The sequence below is a fragment of the Drosophila eugracilis genome, unplaced genomic scaffold (assembly GCF_018153835.1).
Source record: "Drosophila eugracilis isolate 14026-0451.02 unplaced genomic scaffold, ASM1815383v1 contig_2088, whole genome shotgun sequence".
Classification (NCBI taxonomy): Eukaryota; Metazoa; Arthropoda; class Insecta; order Diptera; family Drosophilidae; genus Drosophila; species Drosophila eugracilis.
This window is the reverse complement of record NW_024572964.1, coordinates 5,009,988-5,025,100: the sequence shown is the minus strand read 5'-3', so window position 1 is coordinate 5,025,100 and position 15,113 is coordinate 5,009,988. Positions and strand designations below refer to the sequence as shown.

The 15,113-nt window shown below is 42.1% G+C and overlaps 2 protein-coding genes across 2 annotated transcripts in view; one reads left to right on the top strand and one right to left on the bottom strand.

The window, feature by feature from the left end:
- LOC108108232 (dynein heavy chain 3, axonemal) overlaps window positions 1–7,432 on the bottom strand; it is a 35,107-nt gene extending 27,675 nt beyond the window's left edge. Inside the window, exons 1-14 of the mRNA XM_017216198.1 lie at window positions 7,213–7,432; window positions 6,952–7,155; window positions 5,458–5,499; window positions 5,112–5,381; window positions 4,890–5,056; window positions 4,726–4,826; window positions 4,481–4,628; window positions 3,757–3,873; window positions 2,691–2,857; window positions 2,333–2,624; window positions 1,861–2,280; window positions 1,640–1,805; window positions 1,356–1,570; window positions 30–220 (exon numbers count right to left, since the gene is read on the bottom strand). Coding sequence (XP_017071687.1) covers window positions 30–220; window positions 1,356–1,570; window positions 1,640–1,805; window positions 1,861–2,280; window positions 2,333–2,624; window positions 2,691–2,857; window positions 3,757–3,873; window positions 4,481–4,628; window positions 4,726–4,826; window positions 4,890–5,056; window positions 5,112–5,381; window positions 5,458–5,499; window positions 6,952–7,155; window positions 7,213–7,432 — 2,720 coding nt within the window. The remainder of the gene's footprint in view (window positions 1–29; window positions 221–1,355; window positions 1,571–1,639; window positions 1,806–1,860; window positions 2,281–2,332; window positions 2,625–2,690; window positions 2,858–3,756; window positions 3,874–4,480; window positions 4,629–4,725; window positions 4,827–4,889; window positions 5,057–5,111; window positions 5,382–5,457; window positions 5,500–6,951; window positions 7,156–7,212) is intronic.
- Window positions 7,433–8,811: 1,379 nt separating this feature from the next.
- On the top strand, window positions 8,812–9,069 carry LOC108107516. The gene has a single exon (XM_017215056.1). It carries the CDS (start codon window positions 8,812–8,814, stop codon window positions 9,067–9,069), a length of 258 nt encoding a protein of 85 aa, XP_017070545.1.
- The last annotated feature ends 6,044 nt before the right edge of the window (window positions 9,070–15,113 follow it).

The window sequence follows — 15,113 nt, the reverse complement described above, 5'->3', positions numbered from 1 at the left end:
TCCCGCAGCTTGGTTACTTGGCTACTTACGCCCGGTTCTCGTTCCAATTGAGGGCTTTGTAAAAATCAATTATGAAATCGTAGATTTCGCGCACATACATCCGCAGCGATAGCTTCACGTGCCGATTATCCAGCATGAACAGGTTGAGTGGAATGAAATCGCGCAGATAATAGGTCGTATCGCTCACGGCCTGCAGTTTTTTCAGCAGCTCCTGGACAGCCTAAGGGACAGAGGTGTCACATCGAAAAGGGGAAATATTAAAAGAGGATTTATTAAAAGTCATTTTGGAGAAACTTTATCATATCAATAATTCTAACAGTGATATGGCAATATTAAACTGATTAAATCAGCTCATTTGATAAGCTCATTTAAAATATTTATCATTTTTGAAATACTTCTCTTTGAGAGAGCAATTGCCAATTACATTTCAAACATGTATACAAAATGTTATGAACTCTTTAATTTAACTGCCTGCATTTGTAAAGTAATTACTTTTGAAATATTCAATTAAATAAATGAACTATGGAATGAAACGTTGGAATACAAAATAAAGCAGACATTTGTGCTTTAGTTAACCAAATTACGAGTATTAATTATCCGAAACATTTTATATATATTTAAGAAGTGCAATTGCGATACAGAACCTTGTTAATTTTGATTTAAAAATATATCAGTTTAAACCAGGAATAAGGATGCAAACCCTTCCAGTCACAGAACTCCACCTCTGATCCACCAGTGGTGCATCGATGGTGGTGCAGACCGAGACGCACTCGCATTTCATGCATCAACAGGCAGCGGGCAGCATACGCAGTCGGAAGTAATTTTTATTTCATATAAATTGTGCAAAAAACCAAACGAATCGAGTGGAGAGGAAATTGCTGGTCGTTTCATAAAACTTAATGAATGCGAACTGCAATTGCATTGGTCGGAGGAGTTTCGGTGAAGTAAATTGAGCGTATGATATACGTTTGGTAATTCACAGTACTCTCTCTCTCTCTCTTAGTATAACGACATGCCAAACTTTGTAAAGTCAACAGGCTAGGAAGCCAAACAGTGACTAATTAAACATTGCACATAGCTAACAAAATGTCAGAAATCAGCAATGAGTACGAGAAGCGTTATAATCCGGAATCCGAGGAGGTGGAACTTGTCAAATTACACAAATTGCCAGCCACTTCCCAACTCCTGTCAGCCGACTTGTCTGTCTGTCGGCAGTCTATTAATATTCCATAATGAAATTTTATGTTAATTCTACGCATCATTGCGTGTAATCAAATCGAAATAAATAATTAAATCCATTTCAAGATGAGCCCCGGGCACAGTCCGCTGATTGCCACCAGGAGCCCTAGACTCACCCCAAGTTCCGGTAGTATATTCTCGGTCCAGACCTTCTGCACCATGGGCATGATCAACTTCTGGAAGAGGCCGAAGTAGTACTTGTAGATGGGCCTCAGGTAGACATGAACTCCCAGCCAGTTGACCTTGACAATTTGCTCGACTTTCTCACAGAGTTCCAGGAAATCCACATGGTTTTCGTCTATGTAATGTAAATATCCCTGGGTTTCCGGTTCTAGTTAAGGTTATATTTTAGAACTTTAAAAAAAATCACATAACTTAGGAACTACGAGTTATTTCTTACCTCCGCCGGACATGATAAACTCCAGACAAGGAATGTCATAGCCCACAGCCAATATGCTCTTAAAGTGATCTGTGAAGATACGAGGCAGCTCCTGCATATAAGGATATATATAGAGCTTATTCGAATGATCCAGTTCAAACTGCGCCACATCATCAATGTCAGGAAACTGCAAAGGCAAAATATAAAATTTATTCTAATAACAAAATTTTAAAAATATTTACAGTTTCCACAAACTGATTAGCTTGCGGCTGCTGGAAAGGATCGGCATCGTCGTCATCATAGATGTATATATTAGAGGGTGGTCTGACACCAGGACCCATGTCTATAGGATCGTGATCGAAATGGGCACCGACCACAGAGGCAATCAGGGTCATTAGTGGTATCCTCTTCAGCTTGGCATCGAACATGGAGTACTTTTCGATGCGGTTGCCACCCTTAAAGGCACACAGGACCTTGAAAAGATAGTTGATGCTTTTGCTAATGAGACTGTTGAGGTGGCGGGACATCGCGGAGTGGATGCAGCGGAAGAGCATTGCTGCCCGTCCTCCATATTTGCCTGACATAGGTACCAGATCCTTCCAAGTACCACGCATCTCGTTCATCAAGTCAGCACATCGTGGCAGCCAGTCATTGAGAAGCAACTGAAAAAAATCCATTATAAACTTAAAATAAATATAATAAAATGATACTCACATCCCGAACATCGGCACAGCTCTTCTCAATAAAAACCTGGACAGTATCCGCATCCAATGGCCGCTGAGCCAGAAGTAACTGACCCAGATCCACCACCACCAGGTCCTCATATAGATCATGCCACAATCTATTCAACGCCTGAACTGTAGGATGTGTAATCATGAGCACCTCTCCAATACGAGCTTTGGCTCTTAAGAGATTAGAACGCCAAGGAACTGGCGGAGAGATAGTGAAGATGGGAAAATCCGGGGGCTCCTTCTCCAGCTGAAGTCGCCTTCTCTCCATATTTGAACTGCCAAATCAAGATAATCAAAATGAGTAGAGATAGGGCTTAGTAAAGTAGCCAAAGATGACCTACGAGAGGAGGTAGTTCAAGAAGGCGCGCTTGACATAGTGGCGGAAGTCCTCCTGCAGATCGATGAGGCAGACGATAATAAGGATGGCCAAGTCCTGGCGCACACCGTGGTTGCCCACGAACAGATAATCCATTAATATAACTTCTGGCGGCAGTTTGGGCCAATCTTTCTGTAATGAGTTGATTAGACACGGTGGGCGGGGTTGAAAAGGGGACGACAGGTGGTGGCATAAACTTTACTGGCGCTGCGGGGCGATTTTGGAACTATGTCGGAACTAAGATGAAAAGGGGACAAGGAGGGGCACTGGATTGTCTTCGGAGCATCTTCAGCTGCTCATTAAGCCGCCTTTGCCGGCACTGATTTGCCGGTGCTGATGGCAAGTGCTTGGCTTAAATCCCTGCCAAAGTTTGTTTGGCGCTCACGTCAAAACATCAACACGCGCCCCGTCACTTGTCATCCCAGTTGGCCCCCATATATATCATCCCTTTTCACCCATCCCAGCCCATTCCTGATCCTAGGAGCATGTTTAATATGCTCGCACTGCCGGCAAACTTTTTCGACGAAAACTTCCGCCAAATTCTGAGCCAGTTAAGTTTACTAATAATGTCTACGCTGTGCTGAGTCCTGGAACTCCTTTAATATTAATCTGTGCTATGCCCACCCAACTCCGCTTTTATTTAACTTATTTTCTGGATAATATATTCTATTATAATCTACTTAAAGGGTGCATCACTATTTTCAACCTCAAACCTCTAATGGACTTAGTTTTGTTTGCTTTAACAATAATAATTGACACGAGGATTGAAATGGAAGGTTGTGGTTGATTGAAATAAAGTCAAATGTGGTTAAACAAAATAATTGCTTAGAATTTGTGTATGCCGTTTTAATTACTCGACGGTAAATAAATCTATTGACATCAAATGTTAAAATAAACAATTAATTAAAAGATTATTTAAGGCAAATTAGAAATTGGATATAAATTTGAAGTTATTTTGGTAAAGAAAAATAAATAACTTTAACTTCCCCTAGGCTATGATTTAATAGTTAACTCCATAACCAAGCACTCACCTCCTCCTTGAGGATGAATCTGTAAGCATCTGTGAGCAGGGCGCTCCGCGGATTGATGCGCCTGAAGGCCCTTCGTATGAGGTGTGAAGGATATGTCTCCAGTTGCACTATGGACATCTGCATGGGAATAAAAACAAGGATTAAGAGGAGGTAGAGATGAAGCCACCCATTAAATCGAGTGTACTATATGTGGGATTCACGCCAACGCCACACAAGCGGTTTTTCTTTTTAACAACTAATCACGTTATTCATAACCCTGACCACGCCCCCGCCGGACCATAATATTTACGAGGTATGAATTATATAATTTTTATAAGCACGTTCCCCGAAGCCAACGCAGCTTAATTTACTCGCACGCTCACGCACACATGTTTACTTTGTATGGAGTTTATTATTATCATTTTTTATGGACAGAGACACAGAGATACGGACACGGATATGGACACGGCGGAGGAGAAGGCTATGGAGCAGGACACCGACACGGACATGGCCACCGAGCAGAAGTCGGAGTCAACGATAAAATTTATTTACGCCCGTCGCTGGTGCTCACTTTTGATGGGTTTTTTATGGTCTCGGTCAGGGAGTCATTGCGGCCGGGTATTTGGTTTGGCTTTCATTTTTCATACCGCCTTTCTTTTTCGCTTAGCATATGTTTGTTCAGTTGCATAATTCAGAGTTACGCAGTGACACGTGGACCCCACAACTATCCCTCATCGAAACTTACACTCTTCAGCAGGCACTTGTATCGCTTTTGCATCTTCAGAGGGAAAATCTTCTCGGCGGCTGTCAGCATTTTTTGGTATTTGGCCATCATTATCTTTTTCTGTTCATCAGGATCCACCGGTTGGAGGGGTTGCATGTACGGAAAGTGGCTGTTTGGGTAGAGAAATATTATTAAAATAATTAACTATCAAGTCATATTTCATCTGCACTTTCCAAAATTCCTTAACCGAATCAGATTTTACTCACGTGGCTTCCATTTTCTTGAGACAACGCAGAAACTCCTCATTTGTGGAGAATTCCTTACGATGTATGCGATTCTTTCCCACATAGCAGGTCTTTTTCTTTCCCTAAATATAAACTTGTTTTACTTACAAATAATAACACCAGTTTAGAGAACTATGGACACGCACCACTAGAAGTCCAACTGATTGAAGAACTTTCGTCCTTCTATCCTTACACGTCGGCTCATCAGGATACTTAGTGAGTCCGTGGCCAACCTTGTGCTCGGCGGCTTTTAATATGGGTTCGATGAGATCGTCAATTATTTTGCCTACTCTCATAAGCTCATTTCGACATTCTATAAAGAGAATTTAAGTTTCATAAAAAGAATTATGCTTTAGATTATCGCTCACCCTGTGGCGTTCGGAATGCATAATGATCGCCGGCCGTGAACTTCTCCTTCTTGGGAGGACCCCTCATGTTGTTGACCCGCATGTGACGAGCTGATGGCGTTCGATAGGCTCCTATTAGTTCCGAAGGGGCTCCATGCTGTCTCCTTAGCTGGTTTGTCCACAATGATGAACTGGTACCACAGCCCGGATAGAAGATCCGAACTCTCCGATTGCAGTAGATTTCCAGAAGCTGGTTGGTCATTTCATAGATTTCCTGCTCACTGGGACGCACTGGCAAACACGTTAAGAAGGGGGTGTCAAATTTTTAATAATGCACACTGAATAAATATGAACGCTTATTTATTACCGCCAGTCATCCATTTGTCAATCCAGGGAAATTGATTACAAGCTGCAAGCACAAAAAAAAAAACCAAAGGTAAAAAATAAAGCGAAAAAATGAAATTGAAAATCGCATTTAATATTTGCCCACGAATATGACATGGGTCTGTCTGCACTTTTCAAATTTGATTTTTCATGGATTTTTTTCGTGACTTTTAACATGCCTGAAAGGCAGGGCAAATAGGTTTGTTTGTGCAACATGAAATTGTTTTAAATAAAAGTCACGGCGGCAGAGTTCGATTTTTAACTGATTAAACTGGAATTAATTTCCATTTGGGACCTTTACAAACGAAATTCCCTGCGGGCAGACCGGGCATCTCTGGCTAGCTATCTGTGACCACCGAATTCCATGGGTTTGTTTGTCGCATTTGCATGCTAATGTCTATTGGAAACACGCTTTTATGCTATTGTGTAACCGGATCCCTTATTAGACCACGCCACGCCCGCCCACTGGGATGGTTCTGCCTTTCTGGCATTAAATATTAAAAAACTAGACACAGAAATGAAACATTTTTATTACGAACTAGCGACAGAAGTCGAGACTGCAGAGAGATATAGTTTTTTTTGGAAGAGAGTATGCGGTCGAATGATTCTCTATATTATGGAAAAGTATGTTCATAAGTCATAGAAATAATAAAAATTAAAAACTCTAATAAATATAAAGATAAAGTTGAAAGAAAAATACTAATTGGGAATAAGATTGATACAACAACCATCGAAGACTTAATCCTACATAGGGCTTTACATAAAAAGTAGGAAGTATAACTAAGAAAAACATTCAAGAGTTATAAATATTTATAAAATATTCATAAATTAAGGACTCCTTCAAGGTAACAAACCAATTTCACCGACATTCCCAAAGAGTATGAAACAGAAAAAAACGCCAACATAAAAATGTTCCATGTAAATGCTAAATAAAACACTATGATAAACATGTTGTAGAGTCACTCGACCCGTCCTTCGTCCTTACCCTACACTACCCTCCTCAGCTCCCCCTGCTACCAGCTACCTCCTGAGTGCCCTGCACTCCCAAAGGATATTCAAATAAATGTCATACGCATTTGTTTTTCGGTTTTACCTTTTTTTCTCATTTCGGTTATAAAATTTTATGTTAAAAGGATAATGTTTGGAATTTTTATGTTTACAGGTGAACAATTTTCCAGCGAGCTGCGCTGTGGGAGCCGGAAAACTGGTAAGCACGGCAAAATGGGAGAGCTGCCAAGAAGGAAAATTGGGAGTTGGGGCAAAGCAGGAGCTCCAGTCGGGGCATGTTTTCGCATTTAATAAAGTATTAAGTGTTATGTTTTTGCGGTAAAGTTCTCACTCATTGAATAACACGAAATGTGTGGCAATTTGTTTGGGGCATTTTCCCCATTCCCGGCACCTGGGATAATGCGCAAATGTTGTTCAACTTAATTGTCAGCCTTGGCTGTGGTTTTTCCTTCAAAACTTTCTCACTTACCCTCCGAATCAAAGTTGTACTTATGATCCTTGGCATCGCGCAGCATCTCGAACTGCTCGGGCATGATAATATCCTCCAATTGCAATTCCTGTAGACTGTCATCATCGCACTCGTCATACTCCTCCTTAACATTATCCAAATCATATCGATGGAAGTCAAACTCCCGATTGCAGCGTCCCACTATTTTGTCAGTCTGCATGTGAGCTGTGGGTTAATTTTATTATAAATACAAGAGCTTAAAACCATACAAAGGAAACTCACATATCTTCTCCTCCAGAAACTCCTTGACAGGATCCAGGGGCAGCTGGTCAAAGCCATAGGTAAGGTTGAAAAAGGGGCAGTCGTTCAGCTGGCGCTTATCACCCTTCTTTTGAGCCTGCGAAACTCGGGGAAGATGGAGAGTCCTCTTTCTCCTTACCTTATCATCCTGCAGCCGAGGATCGCAGAAGGGACGTCGCTCGGGTGCTACCTTCTTTTGCATTCTAATGACATGGAGTGGATCTGGTCAGGGGAACTTCAAGGGCGATGTGTCCGTGATTCCTCCGTCGTTGTCGGATTGCTAACGAATCGTATTCAAAGCCAACACAACGAAACACGATTTCTAGTCTGTTTTCATTTGTTTCACTCGGTGCGGGGCATACTTTTCTACGTCGAGAAAAATTGGAAAACAAAACTCTAGCTCGGATGGCAAAAGTTTGCACAGCCCCAGCACCAGCAGTAACAGCGAAATATTTGCGGGCCAGCGATGAACGTGAAATGTTTACAAACAAAGTCGAGGCCCAGGCAATGGGCATGGCCATGGCAACAGAGGATCCGGGGCCAGGAACCCAGGCATCGGAGGGGGGCGTACGTGTAACCCTGGCAACCAGGACCGGCTGTAAAAGCCGCTACTGGAGCTGGAGACACCCCGACACTCCGTCAATGCTCGCCTTTCAACGTGCTCCGCACTGCTCGATAATATTTGATATTTGTGTCTGGCTCCGGGATGGCTTCCCATTGCTCCAACTGCAGTCACAGTTACACAGAGGGAAATCATGGATGTGGTAGTATATTACTTTTATTAAGGTAAATAATTGGTTTAAGATAGAAATTGTATTTAATATACGTGCAATTTATATTATTTGAAGTACCTTTTAGAGACTAAAATGCTTTTAAGTTCCAATCCCTTTTGATTTTCAAATATTTTCTCAAACTGCAGACCAAAGCAGATGGAGCAGGCAGGTAACGCGGCAGCTTTTCTCGAATTGTGCACACATTTTTCAATAAAGCGCTGCAACTGCAGGAAAGCTGGTCCTAGTGCTGCTGCCGCTCCTGGCATTCTGTGTATTTATTATCCCATCTGTCTGGCAAAAGGAGCAGCTAGAGCTGGAGCACAGTACCTACTCGTCATTGAACCTGATGATATGTTGACAATGATGGAAAATAATAATACTCGTCCAGGACTCGGCATGTTCAGAGCTCCCTAATAGGGTTGCAGCTCAACAGGGGAATCCCATCTATAATGCCGCTGCGAGGCAGCATAATCATGAGCCGATTTTGTGAGTAGATCACATTGCATTCTAGCCACCGACGGAATGGGCTTTAACATAGAAATCATTCGCATAGGTTTGGCATTGGTCTTGGTTTTGGTCCTCCGAGTCTGCAATTAGCGCAACAATTAATTGTGGCAAATTAATTGGAAATTTGATTAATGGGCAATTGCGGTTGCCTTACCTTTGTGGTCCTTTGCCGACGAAGGCATTCAACTTTGACCAACTTTGAGGGCGCAGTAAATGCGGTTGCCACACACGCCAGTTATAGAGCTATCATGTGTGCGTTTGTGCTTGTATTGGAGGTGACAAGTCGTGGGAATAGCTGGGCATGCGAAACCATCATTGGAGGCCGGGAAAACCAGTAGCCAGGATACAGGATCCAGGTCATCCGCCTGTCACGTGCCTAAGCGCCCTGGCCAACGCAATGCAGGTGGCACCGACAGGTCCTTCGGGATGCCCAGGGAGCCGCGCTTTCAGCTGCAGTGCATCCAAAGCCATGCGTGACAAATATTTATTAACTGCCATAACAGCGGGCATCAGCTTAGAGGCTTTGATGTCTTGGCTCAGAGAGCTAATAAAAAATTGATTCCGACTTCGTCAATTGTCACAAATAATGATTACCACGCATTTTCGACTCCATTCTGCGAGCATGACACGCATCAAATTGCATTTAGTTTGTCATTGGCCTTTTTGGGTGGGTTGACTTTTTCGAAGGGGATGGGTGGCGGAGGGGTTTTGGGCTTTGGCAAACAAAGGGCCGTAATGCGACGGCTGTCAGTCACGTGACCTCATTGCTGAAAATACACAAAGGGGAGGGATGGTCTACATCATTATTAACAAAGTCAACGAGCAGCACGAAAGTCCGGAGGAGCAGCATCGCTTCTACAGCCTGTGAGTATGCAACACTTTTCACCAGAACGGAAATAAGTCGAATCCAATCATACCCTAAGAAGCTTAACTTCCAGAGGATGTGGTGCTTCGGTTTTCGGGTGTGGGGAAGTATGAAATTGGATATGCGTTTGCTCCAACACAAAAGACGAAATAAATCTTGGTGGAGGAGCAGGAAATAAATCACTGATAGTAAAGTAAGTGCAAAATTTATGAAAACTTTGCATTGGAACTTTAAGAGAAGGAATGAATTTTAGGCTTTTCTGGAACCTAAAGCTTTCTGTTTTAAAATATTTATATTTTTTTTTGTTCAAATATATTTTGAAAAGGTGCTCTGATTACTTTTACAATGTATGGTGTCGCTTTCTTAGTATATAAATTTAATATAACTTTACTTTGAACTTTGAACTTGTCATGAACTTCATGAATATTTAACAATATCTTTTTAGATAGAGTATAATTAAAGAACTGCCTCGTCAAGGCAAAGTTTTCCTCGCTTTTCCTGCCCAGTATCCCTGTCTTTCCTGCTCCATTCCCCATTGTTTATTTGCCTCGATTCTGTATTTTTTCCGTTTGCTGCCATGGCGAATCGCATTTTGTCCACGTGATTAATGGGCAGAGCTGGAAGACGTCGCGACTTGAAAAATTACATTCAAAATAAACGACAGAGGCGTCGTGGTCGGCGTTTTAAAACGGCCTGTCACACGTGAGCCGGGAGGTCAAAGGGCGTGAGGTGGGCGATGGGTGGCGAAGGATAAGGAGGCCAGTGTCGCATATCGGGCAGCAAAATTCATCCTGACGCACGTAAAAGATGCAACAGGAGCGAGAGCAAACACCGTGTGATTTACACGCAACCCACGGGGGGTGGGGCTTGGGTTGGTTATGTGTTTGGCAGCAGGGAGTGGGGTCGGGGGTCATAGTGCAAATTAAGGGTTGATGCTACCGTGCAGGCGACGCACTCTGTTGTCAATTGAAAACGTGCCAACAATTTGCAACGACGATTAATCGTGCGACCAAGCTGCGAGTTACAATTGCCAGTGGTCCTTTGGCAGCTTCTCCAACTCCTCCTCCTGCATCGAAGGATCCAACTGTCTGGGATCGTCGTTCCACCGACGGAACCGTGCATGTTGCGGCGCATTTGCAGCTCTGTTTACGACCAAGTTTGCCCTGCGTTTGACTAATTTGTGTGGACTCTATTATGCATGGCTGGGAATGGGAACGGAAACGGGTTTTGGCAATGGTGGCGAAGGTAAAAGGTGGACCGGCGACTTAAGCCTGGACAGACGTCTGATGAGCACTTAATTCCCGGTCGCTAATTGGTTCCAAGATGAAGAAGGACACGCACCGGTGGGATGATCAAGCTCGGAAGTGAAGCGATTGGCGGCATATGAAATGAAATACCTGCTGCGGGTTAAAGCCAGCTTAAATCACGGCTATATTTATGTTTGGTTAATTATCGGTATTCGCTTAAATTTTAATCAATTTTTATCGCTAATATTTCTTCTCCCAGCGCTTTATGTTATCATTAATAATGAATATAATTATGGAATGTCAAAGTGGGTAAAACGTACAGCAAAAAAAAAAAAAGGAGAAACACAAACGGGTGAAATACAATCGCTATATACGGATGCAGATACAGATATAGAGATACTGCGACCGGGCCATCATTAAAGGCTTTTGTATGCAATTACATGCCGCATTGAGCAATCATAAATTAGCTTTGCAGAAGTGCGATAATAAAAAAATATAGCGAAATTCAATTAAATTATAAAATGTGCAAAAATTTAATGCCCATAATGAAAAGTCGTCGCATCTCACATTCGCATTAATCATAACAATTTGCAACTCATTTTGGACCACCTTTCAGCATCACTCATCTCACTCACTCATTGCTAAAAAAAATATTAATAATAATAATAACGATTGGCTACTGAAATCTGCCCACTACTGTATATTCATATTTGTTTTAAATGTCAACAATCATCAATGCAAATTCACTGCAAATATAGCCAGTCATTCCTGATTTATCCTCGAACCGTCGCATCAATTTCGATCGAGTGGCATCTGATGGAGGGAAAAAATGTGAACCGAAGTGGAAACCGCAACGGTGTCAAAGATAGTGAGATATAGATACCTGATGGCCTTAGCTACTCAGATGACCTTACAAACTAAACTAGTAATAATGTTATTGAATATTAAAACTATGTAATTAAAACCCTTAAAAAAGTAAACTTTTCTGGGAAACATTTTTGAATAATTGCAATATTGTCCGCTTTTTTGGTAGCAGAGTGTCAAATTTATTTAGATAAAACCTTAAAATGTAGTTAAAAATTCATTTGCATATAGATTTTTCCCATACGTTTCCTTTTGTGATGAGAATATATACGGAAATTTAGTTTTGAAATTAAATTATCGTAGGAGGAGCAACTTTAAGGGCAGCGGCTGCTGGAACAACAATTTGCTTAGCTAAGCATTTTCTGCGCTCTCCGATAAAATGCTCGACCCGGGTAAATATTTGTTAGAATATCTGCCGGATAAACCATGAAGCCCAACTATGTGTGTGCCCATGTGCGGGTGTTTTCCACGGTGGGTATGTGTGTGTGTGCGAATAAATTCTGCAATGCGTAGCTCAAAATTTCCAACACTAAATTGTTATGGTTTTTAGTCTTAAAGATAAATGTACTTAGCCAGGAGACAGAGGACTTAGTTTTGGTGTCGGTTCATTGTAAAGTTTTGCATATGCCCGAAAATATTTACTCGTGAGGAGATTGTTTAGTTAAACCGTAAAAAGACTGGCATGTCCGGGATTGGGTTGGGCTCCTGGTCTGCCGGAGTGTAGTTGGTATGTCTGTCGTTGCCAGAGACAATGTAACATTTAAGAAAATTTAAGCCGCTGGCGACTTAAAAACGAGACGAGTCCCTTTTTGTCAGTGGTCCTTTTGGCCGGGCCATATGATTTAGCCATTCTGTTGTTGCTGCCATTGTTGGGGATTTGGCTTGCCTTTGCCTTTGGATTTTTTACTCATTGTCTTCGGAAAGCCCGAAAACAGCGAGACCAAAGTGGATGGCCAACTAGGGCCAAAGCCCGGGATAGATGGATGGACAGGCAAACAATTGTTGTTTGTATCCTGGTTAGCTTTGGCCAAGGATCTGCCTGTGCCTCCGCCTCAGCCTCAGACTCAGTCTCATCCTTTGGCTGTTCCTGCGGCTGCTTTGGCTGCTGTACAAATTAGTTTCTAATACCTTCAAGTCAAACAGTGGGCCCGGAGACCTTTGCCGGCAGGGCAAACAGACAGCCGGGCAAACACTGGATCTGTGGATCAATTCGGGCTTGGTCAAAGTCCTACCCTGCCTCCCGGCAGAAGTTTGCCGAATCACTTGAGCGTGTTTATGAAATAACGTTGACTTGAGTCTATATACTTCGGGGCGTGTTTGTGTGCCTCCTTGCCCGCCCACTGAGCTGCCTAATTACAAAACTCATCCGTTGTCGATTGATTCCACAGCAAATGGTATTTTAAATAGTTTCTCTTAGTTTCATTTAGCCCCATTTAAAGTCCACTTCAAAGCATCCCAAGCAAAGATTGCGTAATGATGCAGACGCTCCTTCGACCGAAAGTTGGCCCGAAAAACAGAACCACAAGACCAAGACCATGTGGCGGGTTTAATGAGCTAACTGATTCTCTCGATTCCTCGCTTACCGTCATCGTCATCCTCCGTTTATCTTTGGCCAAAAGTTTTAAAATTAATTTTTAATTGTTTATGCAGCAAAAGTTCAGCTCGAGTTAAAGGAGAAAAACAAACAGGAAAAATAAAAACATTTCCTACACCACTAAGACGTAATAAAGATACTTTTGTTCCTTGTTTGTATTCTGTTGTTTTCTCGAAGGACTTGATTCTGGAAATTAACTAATTTTCATTAGACCAATAAGAGAAATGTCTTGAACTAGTGCATCTGAAAGCTGTCGCTGCTTGAAGTTTATTTTCAGGATTTATCTTTAATATTTAAATGGATAATTGCTTGCTTGGATTAATTGCTTGTTTGTTAATTATTCCCTTAGAAACACTAAACTTCTCAAGGAAATAACCTTAAACTTTTACTATACCTTGGCAAACTTATAAAGGAACCTTCTCCGATCTTTGAGAGTTCCCTGACCCTGTATTAGAACCATAAACGGCAGCTGCTTTTAGCCAACTAACCCAGAGATCTGAGACCTTCCCTTGAGCTGAGTTCAGAGCAGATGTGAATGCAAATTTCGAGAGGTATTTTATTCAGACAATAATCGGGGCAACAAAATGCCCATTGATAGCGATCGTGCATAACCGTAAAGTGGGGTGGTGAACCCATGGGTATTACGACCAGGCCATTTGCATAACACTGGCCAAAAAGAGTTGACGGCGCGGTGTCAGCACTAAAAGCAAAAAGCAGCGGAAAACAGAGGCAATGCTTTATAAAAGAAAATTATGCAAATTGCTAATAAATTATAGTGAGCCAGCGAACGACATGTAAAATAATAACAAGCGGACGGAGATGGAGCTGGCGATGGTGATGGTAGAGAGCTTTTTCGTAGGGGAGGAGCAGAAGCAGGAGGAGCTGGAGGAGCGGTCGCGAATTGAATTACAAATGTAAACACAATGCCACAGGACAGTGCAGGAGACCAGGACGAGAGTTCCAGGACATGCCAGAGTGCTGACAGGATGAAGGGCCAAGGGAAAGAGAGGAAGCTCGGGCCGGGCACTGCCATTGCGAAATCATTAAAATAATAAAGCGCTGTGTTCGCTTTCAAGACGACAACGACGCGATGACGACGATGACAACGGCGACAAGGACATTAACTGGCGAGCGGATAATGGCGAAACTTTTTGACATTTATTGTGTTTGTGTCGAATGTTTATTTATGATTGCACGCGGCCAGAGTTCGGGCCGTATTTACATTACAATGATCAGAAGAGCATAACTAAGGGCCACCAATTCGCATCCTCATCCATATCCTCACCAGCCTCACCATCCCCATACCCCCATACCCAATCCATATCATCGGCTTGTTTGCGTATGCGAATGCGTATTAAATTAATGATACTTTCTAGTTCATAAAATTCGTTATGCCAGAGCTTCAGGGCTTTGATTTTGATACTGATTCTGAATCTGTTCTGTGTGTGCGAGTATCAACGTCAAAACACAAATCAAATAATCACATAAATGAGAGCACAACACAAACACACGCACATGCGGCGGGTGTGTCTATTCGATTGAAACAAATTGATTGTCATAAAACATCGTTTATACATATTATAATGTGTCATAGGATGTTCATGCTTCACTTCATACTTTTGGTTCGAAACCAAACCGCCAAAAAATATACAGTTGAGCTAGCATAACTTGAACAGTCATCTGTCACATTTTTAAATCGATTATTGGACGAATTTTATGATATACATCCATTTAGTTGCAAACCCTCTCCGAAAGTTTTATGATTATTTTACTTTTAAGACTCTATTTAAGTTTATAGTAAGTACATAGAAGTATAACTGAGGAGCAATATATTTGAAGCTTCACTGTATTTGCATCCTCATCTCGGTGGTCTGCCACGATTTCACAAGTGGCGATGTGAGTGATTGCGATAAGGACGTCGCTGTCCGGGGATCGGGAGTGTTATATGAATATATATATTTTTTGGCCCCTTTATGAGTGCGATAGTTCCCCTAGCAACTCCAGACCAAGTCAAGAAACCCAAAAGCAGGCAA